The following is a 23,561-nucleotide window of genomic DNA, read 5'->3' on the forward strand; positions in this document are numbered from 1 at the left end:
GTTATTCCAAGGGCAGAGAGTAAGAGATTCTTTTCCTGCTTATTTTTTTTTTCAACAGCAGTGGAGAGGGAAGAACCAGGACTGAGATGGGATGCTGTGCATATGCTTAAATTGTACAATTCAAGAAGAAAAGCACAAGAACTTAACATGGGCTGAAGCTTATGGAAGCAGCTCAGCATCTACAGCAACACATAATTCTACTATTTGTCTTTCTCTTACAGTGTTAGTTTGTGTATCATGTAGTTTAATTAATCAGCTATTAGATATTCCCCCATAGAGTTATAAAGGACCACCAGTAAGCCCTTCGCATGGGTCTGCAGCAAGATTTTAGAAGTATCTCAAAATATCTCAAAATTATTTTCTTTAAAAATGTCTGCAACTAGTGTTCACTGATTTTTAACAGGCTTTGATGTTTTAAAAGTATTTCTAGCTGTTGAACTACGGTTCAACATTAGCAAAAGCAATTTACTATGAAGCCTATGATGCTTTTCTTAGTCTTCGCTTCCACTGAAGTCAAACCTAACGACATCCTTTATACCGAAGACAAAAAGCCACCTGCCTGAAACAGGCCTACCTGCCAGTTCAATTTCAGCGTAAGAAAGGAAAAACACTTACCCTAGCTCTAACATATTTCTTGACAGCCAGTTTTGGGAAACAGAAGATTGAGAATGATTAAGAATTAACCAGCAGGAAAAAAGATGGGAAAAAAGCAATAAAGCAGAATAGATATTTCAAGACAAATTCTGCAACAAGAATAGAAAATTAGCACATGTACACACAGGAAAAAAAAAATCAAACTAAAGCCTGAAATCAAGCAAGATACAGAAAGCCACAGCAATGTTCATGACTGTTCAGCTCACAACTTGGCCCTCTTCAACTTCAGAGAACTTCTACGCTGGTTTAACAAGAGAGTTTAGTTTAATAGTGGAAGTAAACTAAAAAATCTCCTTCTCAGTTAAGGAAGAGAAAAATGAAAGCAGAAAGACTCCAAGGCTCTGTTCACATAGGAATGCATCCTCTAGTTTAATGGCCTATAAATGGTCCAGCAGGTTACAAAAGCACCATTTTATTCTAGAAATCACTTTATGAGAATTAAGTCCATCTCTAAATTTTTGAGGAAAATTCCCTATTTATGATCCAAATCTATCATTCATCCAACAAACCAACCAACCAACCACCCACCCACCTACCTAATTTGTATGTTGCCCAACTCCCAAATATGGAATAGAATTATAGAATCATAGAATTGGAAGGGACCTAAGAGGTCATCAAGTCCAACACCCTGCACGCTGCAGGATTCCCTACACCATCCCTGATAAATGACTATTCAGCCTCTGCTTGAAAACCTCCAATGAAGGAGAAGAAACCGCTCTGTGCGGTAACCTGTTCTACTGACTGACAGCTCTTACTGTCAAGAAGTTCTTCCTAATGTCTAACCTGTATCTACACCCTTGAAGTTTCTTCCTACTTGTGCTAATATTTCCCCCTGGAGCAAGTGAGAATAAATCAAAACCCACCACAAGATGACTGCCCTTCAGATACTGAAGACAGGTATGATGCCCCTCTCAACCTTCTCTTCTAAACACACCCAGGTCTTTTTACCAATCCTCGTAGGACTTGATTTCCAGTCCTCTCACCATTTTGGTAGCCCTTCTCTGGACTGGCTCCAGTTAATGTGATGCATTATAGCTTATTCCAATGACAACTTTAAATTTTTTACCATTGCTTGCTCCAACGGAACAACTCGCTGGTTATGTATCAGCCGAATTGTATTTGCGTGTCCTTTCAAAGCATTTTCTAATGCTCCTTTGGGCTGGAAATACAAGTAAACAGTTATATCCAGTGGATAGTTTTCAATATATAAGTTATTCTTTTTAAAGAGCAGAAAAGCAATAGTTCAACTTTTATAAAGTATCGGAAAAGGAAAATGCTCCCCAAATTAATGAGAGATATTCTTTCTTTCCCTATCTGTATGCTTCCACTTAGAATAATCTATTACCAAGAGAAATATATGCTTTCATGGGAGACAAACTCAACCATTTTTCCAAAAGACAAAAAAGTGCAGAGATATCTGCTATCGAGAAATTTAATTATAAATATGAAATATGAGATTGCAGGCCAGCAGCTGATTAACAACCGGGACAAAGTTTATAAATTGTCATGTTGCTGTCCAAGGTGAAAATCTATATTCTTCCCAAATGTATTCTAGATGGTCTTGGGGTCATAATAGAAGCAAAACAAGTTTTTTAATGTGAAGGTTTCTCTTTTCCCCTGAACAATTAGGTTCTGCAGGCCAGGCTTAGTAGTTCTGGGGGGGTCAGCATTACTCAAGAGTTTCAAAACAAGCTTTTGAAACTTTTTTGTAACTCCGAGCCCTGAGCCCCAGAATAACAGTTAGAGAGTGCTCTGTATTTTGGATGCTTTAAGGAAGCTTCAACAGACAGAAGTCACAACAGCATCACTCGTTCAGATCGTAGGAAGATTGTTGAAATATCAGACCACTTAGTCAGTGTTTCATGCCAATGAATCAAACTTACCAGCTGGTCTGCTCTTGCTTCCAAATCATTAGCAAATAATAACAGATCAACTTTGGTGATGCTCTTGTTAATCTAGAGAGAGAGAGAGAGAGAGAAAGGAAAATCACTGCAGCATTAGACATTGTAGGAGAGCATGGTTAGTCTGCAGTAGCAAAAAATCAGGAGGAGCCTGGTAGCAGAACAAAGACCAGCAAGATTTCACAGGGTCTTCAAAGAGCCCGTGTGCCTTTGCTCCCATCTGCTGATCATCTAGATTTTGGCAGCCTGACTGGTAGTGCTACATAAGCAACTGTCTCTTTTGTTTTCAAAATGCTGCAAAATGCCTTGTGTGTTGATGACACGGTATATAACAATTGCTTCTTATAGCTATCGGAGTAATGCAAAGCAAAAAATGCCTCCGTGTCAGGTATCTGGAATTAGAGGTTCAACCATTTCTCTCTCCCACCCCAGCCACCAGAAAAACAGTTTAGTCAGCACCTTACCTCTGACAGGTATGCTGCAAAGTTTATTTCATCTATTCCCGAAGAACCAAAATTCAACAGGTTCTCTTTCCCAGTGTTGTTCAGCAAAACTATACTGCTTAAATTTATGTTGATGTACTTGATTTTGAGGGATACATCTTCTGCATACTATGGGGGGAAAAAAGCAAAAGGAAACAATTCTCAAATGTTGATGCATCTCATTACTAGAAGTCATATTGGGAGTTTACATATCTCTCTTAGAAGTTGCTCATTTCTATCACATACAACAAATCAATCTACCCTCCACTGACATTGAACAGGATGCATTAGAAGAATCTGCAAAATGCCATTCATCCTAGCAAGGCGAGGGGACAATGTCTGTCCTTCCCAGAGGCGTCACCTGCAAATGAGCCTGAAGCTCATGGCTGTCCTCATTGTTTAACAGGGCTGGGCATTGCTGCAGAGCACACTCCAAAAAGGTGCTTCAGAGTGTACACAAACATCATGCAACTCTTTAAAAGAAGCTGCATCTTTCCCCAAAATTGCAAAGCTGCTCTCTAACTGTTTTTAAACAGGAGTGGTAGCATCTAGCCACCTTGGCTGATCTCAAAAAGTTAATCAGAGGCAGTCCTGATTAGGATTTGAACAAGGAACAACCAGGAAATCCCAGAGCCAGACTGGGAAATCAAAACAATACCTTAGAAGAAGGGAAGGGCAAACCTCTTTCTGGTTATTCCTCCCAAAACATTACCAAGGCATCTGTGAAGTCACCAGGAACTGAATTCAACTCAAAGGAGATTTCATCTTTACTAAATCTGCAAGACTAAACAACTGGGATCAGAATACCCCAAAGAACCCCCTTTCCCATGTCAATCTACTTGGCTGCTGCAATAATTCCCTCCAGATTGGGCCACAACCTTGGGACCCAGACAGCCTTTTCTGTTCTGGTGCCCATCCTGTGAAAACCTGCTCTCTTCTCTGCCCCTAAACTATTGGCATGTGCTAATTCTGGCACGTGGAAGAAGCACTTTTAATTCAGCCTGGCACACCGGCATCTTAGGATGGCACAGCAAGACTGTGTATGGACACTAATTGCTTCTGTTCTATTATTTCATTTGATCTATCTGATTACATTTTCTATTGTATGCATTTTTAATGTTTGGCACTGCCCGGAGAAACTTGGCATCAGAAGTGCTTTGTAAATATTGTAATTCAAATCCCATAACAATAAATGAAAACACATGGTTCATATGTCAGAGGAAAAAGCCTAAGGCAAAACTGAGCTGAAGGAGGACCCAAAACACTTAGTCTGCTTAAACACAGACGAGCTGCCAGGGAGAGAATGAAAAACAGAAACTGAAGGACAAATGAATTGGAATGAAGTGTCCTAGAGGTGGCTGGTAGTTCCGTTCTGCAACAATTGTAACATTCAATTTTTACAAATTGTTGTAACGGCCAGGGGTTCAGTTACTACTATCCACAAATAGCCATTCTTGTAAGTCGTATTTTCTAGCAAAATCCAAAATAAAACAAATTGCAAAAGATTGCATACTAAAGTACTAAGACATTCACATAATTGTTAAACTTACCACACTAATGTTTAGGATTTCATGGATATTGAAGAGGTTTTCTAAATGGAGTGTGGTGTAAATGCCCTTATTTTCCTTGCAGTCACTAAAAAGATACATGGAAAAAGGATAAATCAACAGTTTGTTTCCAATTTTAGATCCCAACATTTTCCATTAGAAACCCATTTGACTGAACCATTTGGACACAAAACCAGCCTGAATCCAAAGAACTAGAAAGATTATTCATTTATTTACTTATTTCATTGAATTTGTCGTGGCTGCCCACTCCAGTAGATTGGGCGGCTTACAAAATCCACACATTTCCCAACCAAATACTTCCTTCCTCCCGTCACAAGCACATTTGGAGCTGAGTTATTTGGACAACTTGTATGAAGCTCTGCTATTCAAAAGCCAAACATTAGAAATTTCATCCAATGTACCTAAAGATTTGGAAGTTTCAAATAACTCTTTGGAAACAAATTAATAAACACAGCTATTTTCTTCAAGATATTTATGTATGAGATATTTCTGTGTAGCTGTAGAATTAGAGCTTCTCTCCCAAAGATTCAGCAAACTTATGGAATCCTTGACAATTTTTGGTCATACGTATGAAAAAATAGAAATAATAACTGATATCCAAGCCATTACTTAGCACCTGCTTTAAAGCAAGAATAATCTGACCATTCTTCTGTCGTTAAGACAAGACAGCTTAAGGCAGCAACATCCAACTTAAATAAATGTCATTGCATCATTTGAACCTAAATTTGATGGGGCAATGTCCAAATTAAAAAGCAAGTCATTAATGAAATCTTAAGGTTCAGCAGTAAATGTGAATCTCAGAAATGGCAGATGGATGATGCCAGGTACATTTTGTTGTTGTTGTTTTGGAGACTGAATTCAAGTCCACAAGAGTTTACAATTCAGTTTAAGCTTGATTTGGTCTAAGTAACTATATATACATATAGAGATGAAGTGTCATTTAACCTCAATGAACAGCTAAATGTTTATGAAGATGGAGAAAGTATCAGATACTTTCAACCGAAGAAATGCAACCCCTGAAGAAATGAGTATTATGGGGGGGGTCATCACACTGCTTAGCAAGACGTTTCCTCAGGCTCTTATGTTATACCTTGGTGTTTGGAAACGGCTCCGGTATTTCCTTTCCGCTCACCTGTCAACTTCTTCAAACTCACAATAACAACTGATTATCTCAGTTGATTGATTCTAGCACTGCAAAGTTGTTCCTTCTTAGAACTGCAGAATAACTGTAGGAGATCCCTGTATCCTCTCTGCAAACCAGAAAATTCCTGGTGCATGTGTGTGTGTGAGAGAGGGAGAGGGAGAGGGAGAGGGAGAGGGATTGCTCTGAAACTAGCTGCGGGAGTAAGGTCAATCACCCTTGTGGCTCAGATGCTGAAGCAAGAGGTCCTACTGCTATAGAGATGGGCAAAAGGGAAGAAGGGCCCCTCCACCTACCACACTCAGGAAGAAGGTTTGGAGGGAGGGAGGAGACAATGCAGAAAGTGCAGGAAGTAAAGTGGGAGCCAAAGTTTCTCAGAACAGAAATAGCAACCACAAACAGTTGCCCAGGGCTGAGAAGCATAAGGCAAAAAGTCCATTAAGCAAATGGGAAAGCTGGAGAAAAAAGTCCCAGAATTAAAGTATAGTACATATCCAAAAGAAACTCCACTTTCTTGCTGACAGAGGCTGATCAACAGTGTTAGTGGCTTCTTCCTAGTATGCAATAAAGATTCTCATCTATCATCTGCTGGGCTGTAGGCCCTTCAGGGAGGGCAAACCTAGAACCTGGTCAAGCCACACTGATTTGACGATCTGGGAAATTCTGCCAAGGCTTGCCAACGATTTCAACAAAGGCACAATGAACAATGACACAGCAGTCCCCAAAAGCTCCATGAATTTTGCACTCTGCATAATTATGCACATACGTAAATGTGTAAAACTATAAAGTGCTACTTTATGGGCTACAAGAAAACAAAATTTGAAACAAACAGGTGTTCCCCTTCAACTGGATTGTACTGGCCCTCAGTTTTCAGATGATTGAAACTATACGTGCAACTTAAATATGTAATGGGAGCAGGAAACAGTAAAAAGTTACCTGTAAACCTTTTCAAATGTCAAGTCAATATCTGGATTTTTCAGAATGATGCCAGATAGATAGTGTTTCCACTGGCGATTAAGCAAGAAGGGTGTGTCCAAAATCTAAAATTCAATTTAAAGAAGATGCACTCATAAATCTACTTTGGCTTCAACAAACAATACTCAGAAATGTGTCTTATTTATTATAAATGTTTTGGAAGTAATACAGAGCTAAGCTGTGTAATACCCATTTCCTAAACTTAATGGTTTCATTACACTGATTGACCTAAAAGTGATAAACTTTAGATTATCTCAGAGGCCATAATAGTCACCAAACTTTATTGAAGCACAAAGTAGGAACTTAGTTTACATCAAGCCACGTTATTTAAGCAGAAGTAATATCTTGGAATGACTGAAAAATTAAATGAGGAATCCAATTCAGATCCAATTTCTGCCATGAACCAACTTCCTTCTTTCAAATTTGCTTCCTTATTTGTAATATGTGGCTAATACTTACTATCACCATCTACTTTACGGGACTGCTTTAAAGGTAACACAGTAATTTTATCTATCTATCTATCTGCAAAAAAGTATTTAGTCAGCCACCAATTGTGCAAGTTCTCCCACTTAAAAAGATGAGAGAGGCCTGTAATTTTCATCATAGGTATACCTCAACTATGAGAGACAAAATGGGGGAAAAAATCCAGAAAATCACATTGTCTGATTTTTAAAGAATTTATTTGCAAATCATGGTGGAAAATAAGTATTTGGTCAATATCAAAAGTTCATCTCAATACTTTGTTATATATCCTTTGTTGGCAATGACAGAGGTCAAACGTTTTCTGTAAGTCTTCACAAGGTTTTCACACACTGTTGCTAGTATTTTGGCCCATTCCTCCATGCAGAACTCCTCTAGAGCAGTGATGTTTTGGGGCTGTCGCTGGGCAACACGGACTTTCAACTCCCTCCAAAGGTTTTCCATGGGGTTCAGACCTGGAGACTGGCTAGGCCACTCCAGGACCTTGAAATGCTTCTTACGAAGCCACTCCTTCATTGCCCGGGCAGTGTGTTTGGGATCATTGTCATGCTGAAAGACCCAGCCACATTTCATCTTCAATGCCCTTGCTGATGGAAGGAGATGTTCACTCAAAATCTCATGATACATGGCCCCATTAATTCTTTCCTTTACATGGATCAGTTGTCCTGGTCCCTTTGCAGAAAATCAGCCCCAAAGCATGATGTTTCCACCCCCATGCTTCACAGTAGGTATGGTGTTCTTTGGATGCAACTCAGCATTCTCTCTCCTCCAAACACAACAAGTTGAGTTTAGACCAAAATGTTCTACTTTGGTTTCATCTGACCATATGACATTCTCCCAATCCTCTTCTGGATCATCCAAATGCTCTCTAGCAAACTTCAGACGGGCCCGGACATGTACTGGCTTAAGCAGGGGGACACATCTGGCATTGCAGGATTTGAGTCCCTGGTGGCGTAGTGTGTTACTGATAGTAGCCTTTGTTACTTTGGTCCCAGCTCTCTGCAGGTCATTCACTAGGTCCCCCCGTGTGGTTCTGGGATTTTTGCTCACCATTCTTGTGATCATTTTGACCCCACAGGGTGAGATCTTGCGTGGAGCCCCAGATCGAGGGAGATTATCAGTGGTCTTATATGTCTTCCATTTTCTAATTATTGCTCCCACAGTTGATTTCTTCACACCAAGCTGCTTGCCTATTGCAGATTCAGTCTTCCCAGCCTGGTGCAGGTCTACAATTTTGTTTCTTGTGTCCTTCGACAGCTCTTTGGTCTTGACCATAGTAGAGTTTGGAGTGTGACTGTTTGAGGTTGTGGACAGGTGTCTTTTATACTGATAACAAGGTCAAACAGGTGCCATTACTACAGGTAACGAGTGGAGGACAGAGGAGCCTCTTAAAGAAGTAGTTACAAGTCTGTGAGAGCCAGACATCTTGCTTGTTTGTAGGTGACCAAATACTTATTTTCCACCATGATTTGCAAATAAATTCTTTAAAAATCAGACAATGTGATTTTCTGGATTTTTTCCCCCATTTTGTCTCTCATAGTTGAGGTATACCTATGATGAAAATTACAGGCCTCTCTCATCTTTTTAAGTGGGAGAACTTGCACAATTGGTGGCTGACTAAATACTTTTTTGCCCCACTGTATCTACCTACCTACCTACCTATCAAATTTGTCACTGCCCACCTCATTAAAAAATGACTCTGAGCAGTTTACAGAGACGATAAAATCAATTAAAATACAATATAAAATGACTGTCTTCCATGCCACCCCAAGCATGGAAGACTTGGCACCCCAATAAATCATATGTTAGGGCATGCTGTCATTTCCTACCTGCTGGTCTGTGGACAGACACAGCTAACAAACCACAGATGTTTTCCAGCTGTGGCTTGGTTACATTTCTGAATCAGAAACTTGTGTTCATTCCTCGCACAGAACAAGCCAAGGAAAGAAGCAAGAGGATGCAGTTAATGACCTGGTTTTGTGCTTTCCAAAAAGGAACGAGGCAGAGTCCCTGGCTCAGATGATAACACTAAACTATGATGAAGCCACTGCCGTTTTCTAGCTGTGCCTTTTGTGTAAGAAACCAGAGACTGAACACTGCTCATTCACAGCAAAGTCAAATTATGGCCTGATGTGTTGAATGAACATGTAGAACATTTTATGCAGTATTCTGAACATTTTACAAATGCATGGCAAAGATTTAAATTATGGGGAAAGACATGGAAATCCTATAGAATGCCCTACCTGGAATAAAGTCTTGTCGTCAAATGATTCACAGATGAGCTTCTCCATGTTTCCACCAGTAATAAAAGTGGCCACCACTGTCAGCATCAGGACCCAGGAGAAGAGGAAACTGAAAGTAACCCCACTGGTGGTGGGGGGGGCAAGAAAAAGAAGGCAGCTTAACAATGCAAACTCTTGTATGTATTTTAACAGCCAATTTAGCCTAAGGAAAACAAATGTAAGAATATTTATCAACTGCTAAGTATGCAGTGATTTTCCAGGTGAAAAATAAGTCTGTAAGTACAGGAGAGGGAACCACGCAGAGCTGAACTAGCTGTGCTGAGAATCTGTGAAAACAGGAGCAGGACAGAATGGAAAACTTCTCAAATACGAGGAAGAATCTAAGTCTTTCTAATCTAAGAATCTAAATCTAAGAATCTCAGCTTTAGCATTTCTCCCACGAGTTCTATCTTTCTGAGATGGAGCACCTCCCTATTTTCTGAGAAAGTGTTCAAAGGGTGTCTCTCTGTGTTCAAAACTCAGGTGAATTTTGAAAGGCCTGCTTTTTAAGGAACTGTAAGTGTGTAGCATAACTTGTATACTCAAAGAAGCACTTTTTTGTAGTTTACAATTCCCTAAATGATTTTTTAAAAGTTTCTTCTTCGAATAGGTGGCTTCATCAAAAGATTGTTAAAGGGCTTATCTTACATACAAAAATAAGCTTGATTCTCCCCTTTCAGTGAATCCACTAAAGAATTCCATTTAACTCCATTTAATGAGATGCTTCTTCTACTCTTGCCTATCAGTGAGGCCTCTTCATGGATGAGCCACTGGAATGGTTACCAAATTACGAGACCGACATAATTTTAAGTCTAGGATATGCCACCTTTTCTGGGCTTATGACTGTTTTGGGCTTTAGGTAGGGCCAGGCACTACAACTATACCTGATTTAATTTACATTTCAGTTTAGTTTAATTAAAGTTCATTAAATGCAGTTAACGTAAGAACTAGAGAGCCAGTTTGGTATAGCTGTTAAGGCACCAGGCTAGAAACCAGGAGGTTGTGAGTTCTAGTCCCACCTGAGGCATGAAGCCAACTGGGTGACCTTGGGCCAGTCCCTCTCAGCCCTAGGAAGAAGGCCAGGGCAAACCACCTCCAGAAATCTTGCCAAGAAAACTGCAGGGACTAGTCCAGGTGGTTGTCAGGAGTCAAACTTTGAAGGCACACATACACACAAAAAGTGAGAGCTACAAGAACAAGTCATGATCCTGGCAGTTTCAGTACAATAATGTATAGAACCACTGAGATGCTCCCCCACTGAGATATATTCAGCTGTTTGGGGAGGAGGGGGAAAAAGAGATATCAGATTTGAACCTCAGAATCTATAGTTGCCAGTTGCTTATTTTCTGTTCTAATTATGGCTGTTCTAATATTTGCAATAAAGTTAGCTTAACAAAAAGCTGAATCCATGAATCTGCTATCTTTGAATTTGAGTGATGGTCTGGGTGAAGCTTGACAATTAATATGAGCGCTCCTAGAGTATTTAATCAACTCCCCCTTTCACTAAAAGCAATCCAAGTGCTGAATCCAAGCACTGGGGGACCACATATACCTCCAAACCATTTGTTGACCACGTTCACAGTTTTTCTTTTAAAACACAGAAATCTTCGAGGCCCGCTTTTTTTGGCTGTGTTCGCAGATGATGCTAAGCTGGAATCATTTAGAGTATCATATTGGTGCATCAACTCTTCCTTGCCTCAACAGAAACAGATAAGCAAACCAGGAAACCCATCTTGGTTTGCCTAGGACAATGTACTAAATGGGATGCTCAGCTCATTTCTCTCCTAATAAGGAAGAATCAGAAGCCCAAAACAAACCTGGCTCTCAATTCTCTCTTATGACTCCCAGTTTAATGTCATCCCATTACAAGCATTGTTTAATTCCTCCAGCTGATAGGAACAGTGCTATGCCTCAGAAAAGAACAAAATCATATAATCCCATATAATCAAATCCCATTGATTTAAAAAACTGTCGATGAAAAAGAAAACATGGACCCTTTACCATAAGCAAGAATTCTGATTTCAGATTAAGTGCAATTCTAAACACCTGAATCAATCTGAAGATTTTTTAATGAGATTCAAGGCTCAGTATTCCAGTCATCATTTTAGGAGTTTAGGAATTTAATCTTTTCTCTCAAGGGTTTGTTGTTATTTGTTTAAAAATCAATTTACACTTATATTCTTTTTTAAAGCTTTTCATCTATTTTCCTTAACTCCAAAGTTCTCACAACATAATGGAAATTCTAGTAAAGCCCAAGAGTTCTTCCTCTTCTTTTTTTTTGCATTTTGTCTTCCAAATATCTTTCTTCAGTGCAATTCTCTTAACCTGGGGAAAGATTAACGGGACAAGCACTCACGCCATCAGGAAATTTCCTCCGGTGTTTGAGATGCAGCCTCTGGTTGTTGGTGTGGCATTTTTGTCATAGCCACAGGTACCACATAACAATCCCAGGTAGAAGAAGACCAGGATAAGGATCACCATGCAGCACAGGATTAAGCAACCCAGCCATCTAAACCGAGCAACAGAAAGATAATTCCAAGATGAAAATTGACGGCTTAGCAGAACAGATGAAGACCAAAGCCACGGAAACCCCAAGACTGAGAACAGCTGAGTTCCGGTTAATGTGAGGAATGGTTAGCTAGAACAACAATGAATCTTGCATTTTTCCTATTTCTCAATTTGATTAGGTTTATGTCAGCAACAGATTAAGAAGTTATTACACGCGCACACTCATGTTTTCAGTCAATCCTACCGTCTTTATGATCAACAACCAAGTGCAGGATATCCAAGAGGAGGAACAACGGCCAATCCACAGCCAACCCCATTTCTTTGAGTTTCCTACTCTCATTCAAGAATATAAGAATTAGACCTGTGTTTGCCTGCATTTCCAAATGGTTTTAATAAAAGGGATTAAGATGCAGGAATACACTCTAAAATTAAATGGTTGAAGGTTGATGTATTGTATCTGAAAGGCTGGATTAAGCAACAATTCAACTTTCTTCTAGAATCTTACAGTTCTGCAACAAAGATAAAAGTACAAATTTAGCTTAACTTCAAGCATGTTGTATGTTGAGGATCTCTCCCTGTTGCAGATGTGCACCTTGGAAGATTATAGTTGGTTCTAGGTAATCCAAATTTTGTTTTATTTGTTGCTAACATTAAACATTAATAGCAGTTTTTTCTGGATATGCTGTGCTGCCAATAAACTCTTATTTGCATATTAATAGCAACAAACACTATTAACATTGCAATGCAACTGACGATTTAAAAATAGATTATGGCATTTCAAAGAATTAAAGGAAACAGACAAAACATTACAGGTAGTCCTTGATTTACAACCACAACTGGGACCAGAATTTCCATCACTTAAGGAACCACAATTTCAGAAGTCCCAGTTGCTGTCATTAATCAAGAATCACGGGTTGTTAGCTGAGGACCCACCCCAATCTGGGCTTGATCCCTCCCAACCCCAAGCCTCAGTAGGGTAAGGGACTGCCTCCAACTCCCCCTACCGGCCTATCTCCCTCCCATCTCTGCCCTTTAGGCACTCTGCACCCTTCCTTGCAGGGTGGCAAGCAGCCCCAGAACTGAAGGCTCTGGGGCTGCTTGCCACGCCCCTGGAAGCCCCAGCCGCAGTCGCCTTCACCATCCTGCACTCTGAGACCCCTGCCACCCTGCAGTCTGCTGCACCAGCTGACTTTCACCATCTTCTTGCTCCAAAACGCCCCTTTGCAGAAGGCAACTGGGAGGGGCTGGGCTGGGCTTTTGGCTTTTTTTCTTTTTTTTCGCATAGCGAAGCAAAAGCCCAGCCCACCCCCTCCCAGGATCCTTCTGCAAAGAGGTGTTTTGGAGCAAGAAGATGGCAAAGATCAGCTTGGGTGGCAGAGCGCAGGACATCAGGGGGCCAAGGGGGCATAGAGGGGGAGATAGGCAGGTGAGGAGAGTTGAAGTGCCCCTGCGATCATAAGTGCGGGCAGGCTGCCAAGCGCCCCAATTTTGATCACGTGACCGCAGAGGCACTGCAATGGCCATAACTTTGATCACCGGTCATAAATCACTTTTTTCAGTGTGTTCATAACTTTGAACAGTTGCTGAACGAATGGTCAAAAGTCAAGGACTACCTGTATTTAAAGTTATGTCAGAGCTGGGAGTATCATCCAAACAGGGAATACTGAATTATGTGTTTGTTAGATGTTTTTAAATACACACACACACAGAGCTGCATATTTGATGTAATATATTCACTCATTTTTCCTTACTTCTCCCAATACTTCTCACCAGTTTTCACAGGAAGAGCAGGATCAGATTAATGATTAAGGCCGGGAAGCTACCACTCATAGGATGAAGCTGTTTGTCAGAGAAAAACTTGCTACTGGAAGAAACAGCTCTCCCTTGAGAACCTGAAGATGTGTCTCCCTTGCCCCCTCAGCCTTGGCTGCTCAACAAGTCCTCCTTGGTGAAATAATTCTTCACTTCATGGATCCTGACCTTTGTTCTCTTGCGTTTACCCTCTGGAACCTTAACTTAAGATGATTGTCTCTGACTTCTGGATGGACTACTAATTAGTCTTTCTCTCTAGCCATGAAAAACCCATTTGGAATTAGACTCCAAGTTGTACTATATTTCCACGGCTTCCAATCTCTGGGGCAGAACAAGGCAGCCTTAGTTATATGCAATTTATAGTAATTTAACTCTACCTGAAATATAAAATAAACCTAAAACATTTTGGCTTTGGAATACTGCTGCCCTGCACGTTTTTCTGCAGCTCATTGTGTATTTGCATTGTGCTGGCAGCTGTGCTTCTCCTCCAGTTTAGCGAGGTATACCTAACTCCTTTCACTAGGCTGTGTGCATCCCCTTGTTTAGGCTGGAAGTGGCAGTTGTACTGGCACTGATCTTCAGTGATACTTGCAGAATAGCCCCTCCATTTTGTCATCAAAACGACACACACGTACCTGTAGAAATCATATTGCTCCACTAATGGAAAATAATCTTGAACGTACGCTTCACTCTGAGTAAGATATACGGTGAAATCTGCTAGAATCTTCTGGATGGGAAGCGTTTTAGTAAAGGTTGTGATATTTGAACCAACAGTTTCCAGGATATTTTTTATATCTGAAAAGGATGAAAGACTTCAGTTACACAGGATAAAATGACTTGCCACAGACAGAAAGGGCTTACTGGACCCCACCTCTACGTAGCAGAACGAGACCTAATGAAAAGCACGAAGACCGGAAAAGCCAGCCTTTTATGTTGCACGCTCACATACAGATGCAATGCTTAAATTAAATGTCCGTGCAAGCTTTCTACTGCAGCATGTTCATTCTAATGAAACAACAGCCTTGTTCTCACCAAGGAGACAAGCCTGTGTCTGCTCCCATGACCAAATGACTACATAATAAAATGTGAAAGCATTTAATCAAGAGAATTCTCACCTGCGACCCAAATGCAAGCCTACTGCTTTGAGGAGAACTTCCTCCTCAAAGGGGGGAAATAGCTACAGTGCTTTGGTTAAAACATTGGAATCTGATCCATCCTGCTCATTCATTACCTCTTCCAGTAAATCCAGGCCTTCTGCTTACATATTTTCTTACAGTTATATAGGTTCACCCTGCTCTTGATATTTACAGAGAGGGCAGAAGCCAGAAGCATTTCCAAGTGAAACAGGCCTTCAGCACTTGTCCTCCTGATGCCTCTGGGCTCCAGCTCTTACCTGCTGTCCACCATCTTGACTTCTTAAGAACATCTTTTGGTCTAATTGGAGCCCAGAGAAATCAAGAGGACATCTGAAATTTGAGAAAGAGAATAATGCAAGAGGGAGGACCTGGGAGCAGGAACAGGCTGGGATGACTCTGGAAAGCAGGAAGACTGGGAACTAGCAAAGTGAAGCACCTGAGCTATTGAGAGCAACGGGGTGAGACAAGGAAGCCTAATGCTAACCAACAGGAGGAAGAAAAAAAACAGAGAAGTTCCCTATGAGCGTCTGCTTGGGGAGGAAATGGAGAAGGTCTGTTTTATGAGGGTCTTCTTAAAAGAGAGAAAAATAAATAACTGGAGGAAGTTAATACCCTGTGCTGGGAAGGTGAGATGGGATGGGGGGAGGCGATTTGAAAGTTTGGAAGGTTTGCTGCCCCATGGCAGCAATTTTGTAATTGTGCCTGAGACACTTTTTCAGAATTCCCTATAGGCCTACCAGACCCTTGTTTTCTATGCACACAACCTTCACCCTACTGGGAATATGGTATGAACGGAACTGTAGCTTGAATTCACTCTCTTTGATTGATCATCCAAATCTTTCTAAAACAAGTTAACATATTTAGGCATGTCTAAACCAGTTCATTCATTTTTTTTCTCCAGACAGCCTTACACTGCCATGGAAAGAATTCTGATTCTGGATTGAGATATCAATCTGGAATAGCAAAAGAACAGGTCCAGAGCCTTTTCACTGCACAAGTAGGGGTAGAGACAATAGTAGTTATTTTACTTACTTCTTTTAAATTCCCTAAACAACTCTATCATATACGTATAAGAGACATTCTGATATGTTATCTACACAGCGGTAACAATGCCTGCTTATAGAAGTAATACGGACCTGCAAAAGAATATGGCAGCCTCTATTAAAATACTTTGTAATGGGAAAAACCATAACTGTCAATATGTATTAAAAATAATGTGAAATTTAAAACTCCATCAGTTTCTAAGGATCTGCTAAAAGCAACATATAAAGTCTCTCCATGAAATTTAAGGATGCCCTTCAAAATCTTTTATCTTCTGCCATCAAGAAAATCTACCAGGAATTCTGAAAAAGAAATGAACTGGGACTTTCAGGGATGAAAACAGTTGTATTTAAGTAGGTGGTCAGCATCTCTATCTGACTGCAAGCAATACCTGGCTTGCATATCAATATCTGGCATCAGGTTGAAGATACTATATCTGATTTTTTTTCTCCTTAGTGGCAGACTAAATATACACTGATCAACTTTAAAAAATAGTTTGCACCAAGTTACATCAGCACTACCTATGGCTGGCATTTTTAAAGTTTGCTATGAGAAGAAATAGTCTGAATGTTTTCAAACCCATGTCCTTTCACGATGCAGAAAGTGCTATGTAATTTCCATGAAAGTAGTGGGGCCTTTGTGTAAAGCATATTAAAAATAACTGACTAATAAACTGTTTTGCTTTTAACATATCCCTAGTTGAAAAAGACATTCTGGGAATAATTTCACTTTATTTTTATTTTTTTGACAAGGCATGCATATGCATATGTTTATGTATACATCAATTCCATGCTCTTTGAAAACTTACAAGGTACAGCTGTTTATAATGGCAGAAGGGATCCATATGCAAGAATGAAAATTATAAGAGGTTAATAAACACTTTCTTTGGTTCTTTTTATAGCATGCAAGGACTTATCTCAGGAAAAGAAGTTACATACTTCTAAAATAATGTCTGAAATGGTCAACCAGAAGTTCACAGACCAAATTTGGACCTCAAAGCAAATTACCTGGTTCTTGAAGGATTCTAAATGTTAATTTGGGGATAAAAAATTAAAAGGTTTGTATGAAAAGGAAATTTACTGGAAAAGAAGTTAATTCATATAGAAAGTTCAAAGCAATATTCAACCTTTCTTTGGCTTCCAACTCCCTGGGAACTGATAATAAAGAGAATCCATGATCAACCTTTCTACATGAAGATTCTATACCACTGCTTTGTACATTATTTTTGCTTAGTAAGTCAATGCATAGAGAGGTGAGAAGGACATCTCAGTCCCTTCCTAGGTGGGTCTTCATATGCTTTATCCAAACATTTCCCTACATCAGCCTTGCTCCTCTCCTCAAGATCTCCTTCCTTCCTTGGCCTCTCTCCTTTAGATTCTCATGTGCATCAGCAACTCATTATGGTAAGCCAATACCACTATTTAGTACTATTATCTAGAGCTCATGGATGATGTTCTGATTTGGCTCTGTTTTGGGGGCTAACTGTAATGGGCTGTCACTAATAAACTACACTACGTCCAGCAGGAACACCAGGAGAAGAATCAGCCAAGAAAGCTTGTAAGTCACCATGCTCCAAGTATTGTTCAGGCCTGGTGGTTGCCTCCTCAGTAATTTCCATCTTAGAGCTGACTATTCACAAGAGCACCTTACTCCTGAGCAGACACTACAGTTGTTCTTTTCACAAGGAAGTCTTCAGGCTATTGTGTAAGTAGGCTCACATTCCTGAATCAGGGACCAAGTTTACATAGCTAGATTACTACTATTCCCCTTTCAAACTGTCTTATTCTCTCATTTTTATTGCTTCCCTTGATAAGAGCTCTTTTCCATAGCCGTGCTGAGATTGTATGCCTCTCATAATGAATAAAAACACTCCTGTTCAATCCTAAATAACCAAGATTATGATGAAGCAATACTCAAAAACAACCCTAGATGCCTACTAGGGTTGCGAAAAATAGGGCAATTCAGAATCACCAAACTTTGCATATACTGTATCTAGTGTCTATTTAATAACCTATATTGCCTATATTTTAATTGTTTTTTCTCATTTTTTTAAAGTAGGGAGTTTCCCATTGTTTTCTATTTAATTGTATACTCCAATCACTTTTGCAGTCAGCAAATTAATTCCCTAATCCTCCTTACCTGATAAAATGTTCTTTGTTTGATTGCGCACCAAGTCAGGAGTGTCATTAAATGCTGCATAACCCTGGAATGAACGCATCCAACAATATCTTAGTTACAAAAGATAACATTTATTTCTGTATTTAACAAGAGCCTCGTTAATGTAACTCTGTACATTACCACTCCATTTTAACTTTTAGAAACTGGAATATAAATTGCAAGCAGAATTTAAGGGAGCATTTATTCCAGATGTATACTTGCTTTCCCACAAACACATACATTCCACACTCTCACCACTAGATGAGCTCATTGAAGGCCCTATTCATTAGCAGCAGGCGAGGCCTGGTGGAAGAGTAGGTGGACATGTGTTCTTAGCCATCACCTCAAAAACATTAGAAGATGGCCAGCTTTTATTCAGGCAAAAACTTCACCAAGGACCAATTCACATTCGGCTCTCTTCTTCAGCTCACTCTGAGTTTGTGTGTTCTTGAGGTGTGACGCGAAGGGGAAAATTACTCTTCTCCTCTAATACGTGAGAGGCATCAACATACAGAGAATGACCCTCTGTGAATCTGTGAGCTGCCTACAAATACACTGGTCTTGTCCCCACAACCTATTTATTTATTACTTATTTTATTTTAGCTGACTGGCTCAACTGAACCCTCTCTGATTTCCCGTGACACAGCTATCCCCCAGCTCCTGTCCTCAACAACCCAGTTCAGGGTGTTTTAGGAACAGGACCCTTGTGATTTGCACAATCAAGATCAACTAATAATGTGTAGCATCACTTGTGCTCTAGCTCTAAGTCCTAAATGTGGGTAGGAACTTACCAATCCTAAGAAATCAATGGCTTCAGATATCATAAGCATCATCCACAAGCAGATGCAAAAGTATCTTATATGTCCACAAGTTGCATGGAAGTGCAAAGAAAAGAAACATCTGAACAATTTGCACTTCCCAACTTGGATGGTACAAAGACTTCCAGTCCTGAGGCAGAAGCAACTAATTGTTAGCAGTCAGGAGAATGAGACAGGATGAAAGTCATGAGCACTGAGATTTTCGGAACAGGATACTCCATCCCAAATCAGCAGAAGATACGTGCCACACATAAAGGATTTTTAAAAACTGACATATAAGTTGCCTTGTGCTAAAGAAGATTAAATTATGTTTCTGCTTTTATTTCAGCTCCAAATGGTAGAAAACATTAGCAGAGAAACTATGAGCTTCCTCTGTGCACACCTTCCGTATTTATGCATCTGCTTGTTGGAACAATTTATGAATATCCAAAGCAACAAAGCAAACAACAGAATGGCATTTGGGATGTAACATGTGAGCCCAATATATGTGTCTCAGCCAGGCATGATCACACCTTTTGAATGAGGCTGGAAAGGTCGATTTTAAGGACTTCGTTGACCTTGGCAAGTTGAGAGCTCACTCCTGGTAACTAAAAGGAGGGAAAAATGATCCCAGGTTAATCTTGCAATCTATAGAAGAAGTACTCAAAGTTTTGCTGATTATACTACTGTATTATCCTAATCTTACATATGGCATCCTAAACTTTCCTTCACTGTTCTTGCAAATTCAGGCACTCACTGAAAACATTTGTGTTTTTTGTTTTATGTTACAGCTTCTGCTGTGGGAGAAGCAGATTTTTAAAATTATTTCTCTGGCCTTCCAACTAATCAATAAAATTGATTTTCATGTGAGCTGCAGATGTAACACAAACAGAGAGGTTCATGATGCTCTGAGATTGTTTAAATCTTTATGCCAAGACTCAGATCAGATTTTCTACATTAGTCAACATAATGGTAGTCAATCATCTGCGTGCACTGAAGACTGATGTGGGTGTCACTTCCCACAGCAGTTTTTTTTTTTAATTAAAAGTATTTCAATCTAATTTGGGGAACTTTAGAAAATTTGGGTGGGAGGATAATTGACACCCTTATATTCTACTAGCACTGTACTGCTAATCCTCTGGTTTCAGTGGACCAGAAGGTTCCTTGAAAATATGTATATTTCATTGATTCTCTTTGTTACGGAGTTGACACTTTGTTAGGGAGTTGACACTTTTACTTGAAAGAAAGATGATCCTCAGTTTAATCCAATTCCCCCACCAAAGAAAGATTAGATAGACAGATTAGATAAAAAACAAAATCTGCCTCCATTGTAGCATTCTCAACAATTTAAGATGACCCTGCCATTGTAAAGATAACTTCTTTGAGGAGAGAGGAGAGAGGAGAGGGAGAGGGAGAGGGAGAGGGAGAGGGAGAGGGAGAGGGAGAGGGAGAGGGAGAGGGAGAGGGAGAGAGAGAAAAGAAACATAGCCTTGTTTTAGATAAATGGAAAAGGGATCTCCTAACAGAAGGGGAAATATAACAAAAGAGAGGCATTTGTTCTGCTGTAGCTCTTAGATTTTTTATCAGACTCTCAAAACTGAGTTAGGTTCCACTTCATTATAACTTCCAAGGTCACTATAATGCTTCCCTTACAGTTACATGTAGGTATTCGGCTTTTTCTCTCTCTCTCTTGAAGTACATAAAGCAAGAGCCACCAGGTAAGATGGAGGGGCACCAGGAACAGCAACATGCTTCCATTCTTTAGGGCGTGTGGAAGCAGTACCTGGCAATAGTGATCATATCCGATTTATCACCAACAATTCAGAGATATGCTACTAGAGTTTCCTAACTCTATCCATCTAAACCAAATATTTTATCTGTCTTCTTCACAAACACACTAAAGTATTTGCGCAATGGATGCAAACGGCTTTCTTATGATGATTTCAGCTATTGTCACAGAAACAGTGTTGCTGAGAAACTAGTCTCAGCTTAACTTTGGAACATGTATTTGATCATTTCCCTTAAAAATGCACATCATACAATTCAACAGAAACTATGTGCCGTTCCAGATTTACACTGCCAAGTAGACCACTGAATGAACAATAAGATTTAACAGATACAGAAGTTTCACAAATTAACTTGTTAATGGTTCTTATAGTCACTGAAGCGTTTATTGGACTACCTTCAAATAAAATGTTCTGTGAGGACAGACGTATTTCCCTGAAAGTCAACCTTCCTTACAAGTATAGACCATGGCAAGATGCTCTAAAAGTCCATATTTTTCTGCAACATGGAGGGAATCTAAGGAGTGTGGAAATGAAGGCAGTCCATTTGGTTTAAGACACCTCATAAACATTTGGCACAGCAAGAGAATCCACACTCTTTACCCAGTGTATGAGTTTTCTATCTCCTCAACATTCAGCCAAGCAAGCCCTATCTTTCTTCTGAAGAGGAAAAGGCCAACCCTTTTAAAGAAGCATGGAGGAGACAGCTTACCTTGCTGTAGTTGGCACTGATGGTCAGCTGATTCAAAGAATTTCTGATAAGCTTGCAAGTTGAAGCAACCTGGGTAGCCGTGCAGGCTGAATCATTAAGAGTATCAATCAAGTCTCCCGTCACATCCGTCAGGTTGGCATCCAGCTTCTCAGTGCCCTCTTGTAACACTTCCAGAGACCCACTCACATTCTCCAGGGCCTCCTTTGTCTCTCTAATAGCTACAGTGGTAAAAAGATCAGGTTCAATGCAATCTGCATGCTATGGTTTAATCTTACATTTGCATTGTCCATCATCTAGATACAGGATACACAACCTGAAAGAACCACTGAAAAATTAATGATGATTAGCAGGAAAGCAGTGTCCTAAGAAAAGAGAGGTTAAACTTCTTTAGCCTGGATAGCTATCAAAGACCAGAACTGGTCCTTCTTTGCTAAATATGCTACAAGTGTCTATATTAAAAGCTTTAGATTTTCTACATATGCTTTTATTGAAACAGAAATGTGAAATAAATTTGGTATTTATGTAGATAGGTCTAAGTGGCATGAACAGACATTTGATTATTGTTTTATTCAAAATGTTTAAACTGTGTATTATTCTTGTTGAAAGTTAAACGTCATCTCTGAAAGATTAAGCATTGACCATAAACTAGTACCTGAAGAGGTTTAATACCATCAAAATTTAGTTTGCTATGCTAAAGTGTTTTAGAATATCTTCTGTTGCAAGGGAACATAGATATCTCTCTCAGATTTCTCTGGACATTTGGAGATGTCTAAAGCAAAGTTCTTGAAATGGACTGCCAGTTTGCAGCTAGAATGTTCCATTTTGTGATCAGACCATTTCTAGTATGTTGGATCCTCTTGATCTGACGCTGGAACACTTCTTGGAAGATCACTCCAACTTCGTAGCAGCTGTTCTGAAACTGGAACAGGTCTCTTTGGGGTTGGAACATTTTGATTTCAAACTGTTTTGTACACCTTTAGTATTAACCACTGTAAAGTCTGAAGTGTTACATCTACTAAAGCAGTGAAATGCTTCAGATTTTATTCTAAAAGGATTATTTGGAGTGTATGGGGTTGCAAATATAGCATCTACCTACAACTCTTTAAAGCAGCTACATCTTTGCAGATGGCAACTGCAGAGGGCAGCCACACAATCCCAGGAAAAGGTTTCACTTCGGTAGATGCAGATGTCTGTGCTCCCACATATTCCGAAGTACCTTTTAAGAATCAAATCTGAAATGCAATACACCCTACACTGGGCCAAAAATAAACAAAATCAGTAGAAATCAAATTAAAATTGTTATTTTTCCTCCATCCCCTTTCGCCAACAAACCTTACAGTAGAAACAAATGGCAGGTGCTTGCTACTAATGCACATTTTCCATCACTTCCACATATCTGCTAGGCTGAGGGGCTGGGAACATGTTGCTGTTTACAACATACAAGCACTATAAGCTTCAATCCATAGCCTTTTGCTCCAGAGCAGCCCTGCTGGTTTTAACAAGGTTTGCAGGAATAAGTAAGTTATAGATGGCAGCCACAACTAATGGGCAAACTACGCTGTTGGGATCTGACCCAAGGAGCAAAACCATGAATTGCTGAAAAGAAGAGAAATATGACAAGACAAACGTGCAGAGGGTTGAAACTAGAGGAGGCACTTCACAAAATGCATTCGAGATAATTTTACCTTGAATGGCCCTTTCCACTTTGACTTCAAGACCGAAAAATAAAAGAAAGAGTGCAGGATAAAGGTTGAAAAATGCAAACACGTTTGATGGCCAACACAGAGTTTCTACCATTAAGAAGGGTGGCCCTTCTAACTATGCTCTACCAGCTGGGATATTTGGCACTTTGTATGGTTCATCTTCATGGGAACTACAGCTGAAAGCACACATTCAAGCAGTCCAAGAACAGGAAGCTAATTCTCCCAACAGCTGCAAAGCAGTGAGGTGATGGGTTAACCCAGTGTTTCTCCACCTTGGCAACTTTAAGATAGATGGACTTCAACTCCCAGAATTCCCCAGCCAGCATGGCTGGCTGGGGAATTCTGGGAGTTGAACTCCACCCATCTTAAAGTTGCCAAGGTGGAGAAGTACTGGGTTAAACTGTGGGGAGACCAGCAGATAGAGGTGG

General features: G+C 40.0%; 1 protein-coding gene across 5 annotated transcripts in view; it reads right to left on the minus strand.

Annotated features, from left to right (window-relative positions):
• PROM1 (prominin 1) overlaps nt 1–23,561 on the minus strand; it is a 70,223-nt gene that overhangs the window by 9,702 nt on the left and 36,960 nt on the right. For all 5 annotated transcript variants that reach the window (XM_088131455.1, XM_088131452.1, XM_088131453.1 and 2 more), the window contains exons 9-19: nt 21,431–21,648; nt 19,468–19,542; nt 18,120–18,183; nt 14,439–14,598; nt 11,840–11,992; nt 9,445–9,568; nt 6,683–6,786; nt 4,588–4,672; nt 3,020–3,166; nt 2,538–2,609; nt 1,721–1,813 (exon numbers count right to left, since the gene is read on the minus strand). In XM_088131455.1, the coding sequence (XP_087987581.1) occupies nt 1,721–1,813; nt 2,538–2,609; nt 3,020–3,166; nt 4,588–4,672; nt 6,683–6,786; nt 9,445–9,568; nt 11,840–11,992; nt 14,439–14,598; nt 18,120–18,183; nt 19,468–19,542; nt 21,431–21,648 (1,295 nt within the window). The remainder of the gene's footprint in view (nt 1–1,720; nt 1,814–2,537; nt 2,610–3,019; nt 3,167–4,587; nt 4,673–6,682; nt 6,787–9,444; nt 9,569–11,839; nt 11,993–14,438; nt 14,599–18,119; nt 18,184–19,467; nt 19,543–21,430; nt 21,649–23,561) is intronic.

The sequence above is a fragment of the Python bivittatus genome, unplaced genomic scaffold (genome assembly GCF_059951505.1).
Source record: "Python bivittatus isolate LINGU-HERP-01145 unplaced genomic scaffold, Pbiv_v1 ctg000960_np1212, whole genome shotgun sequence".
In the NCBI taxonomy this organism is placed as follows: domain Eukaryota; kingdom Metazoa; phylum Chordata; class Lepidosauria; order Squamata; family Pythonidae; genus Python; species Python bivittatus.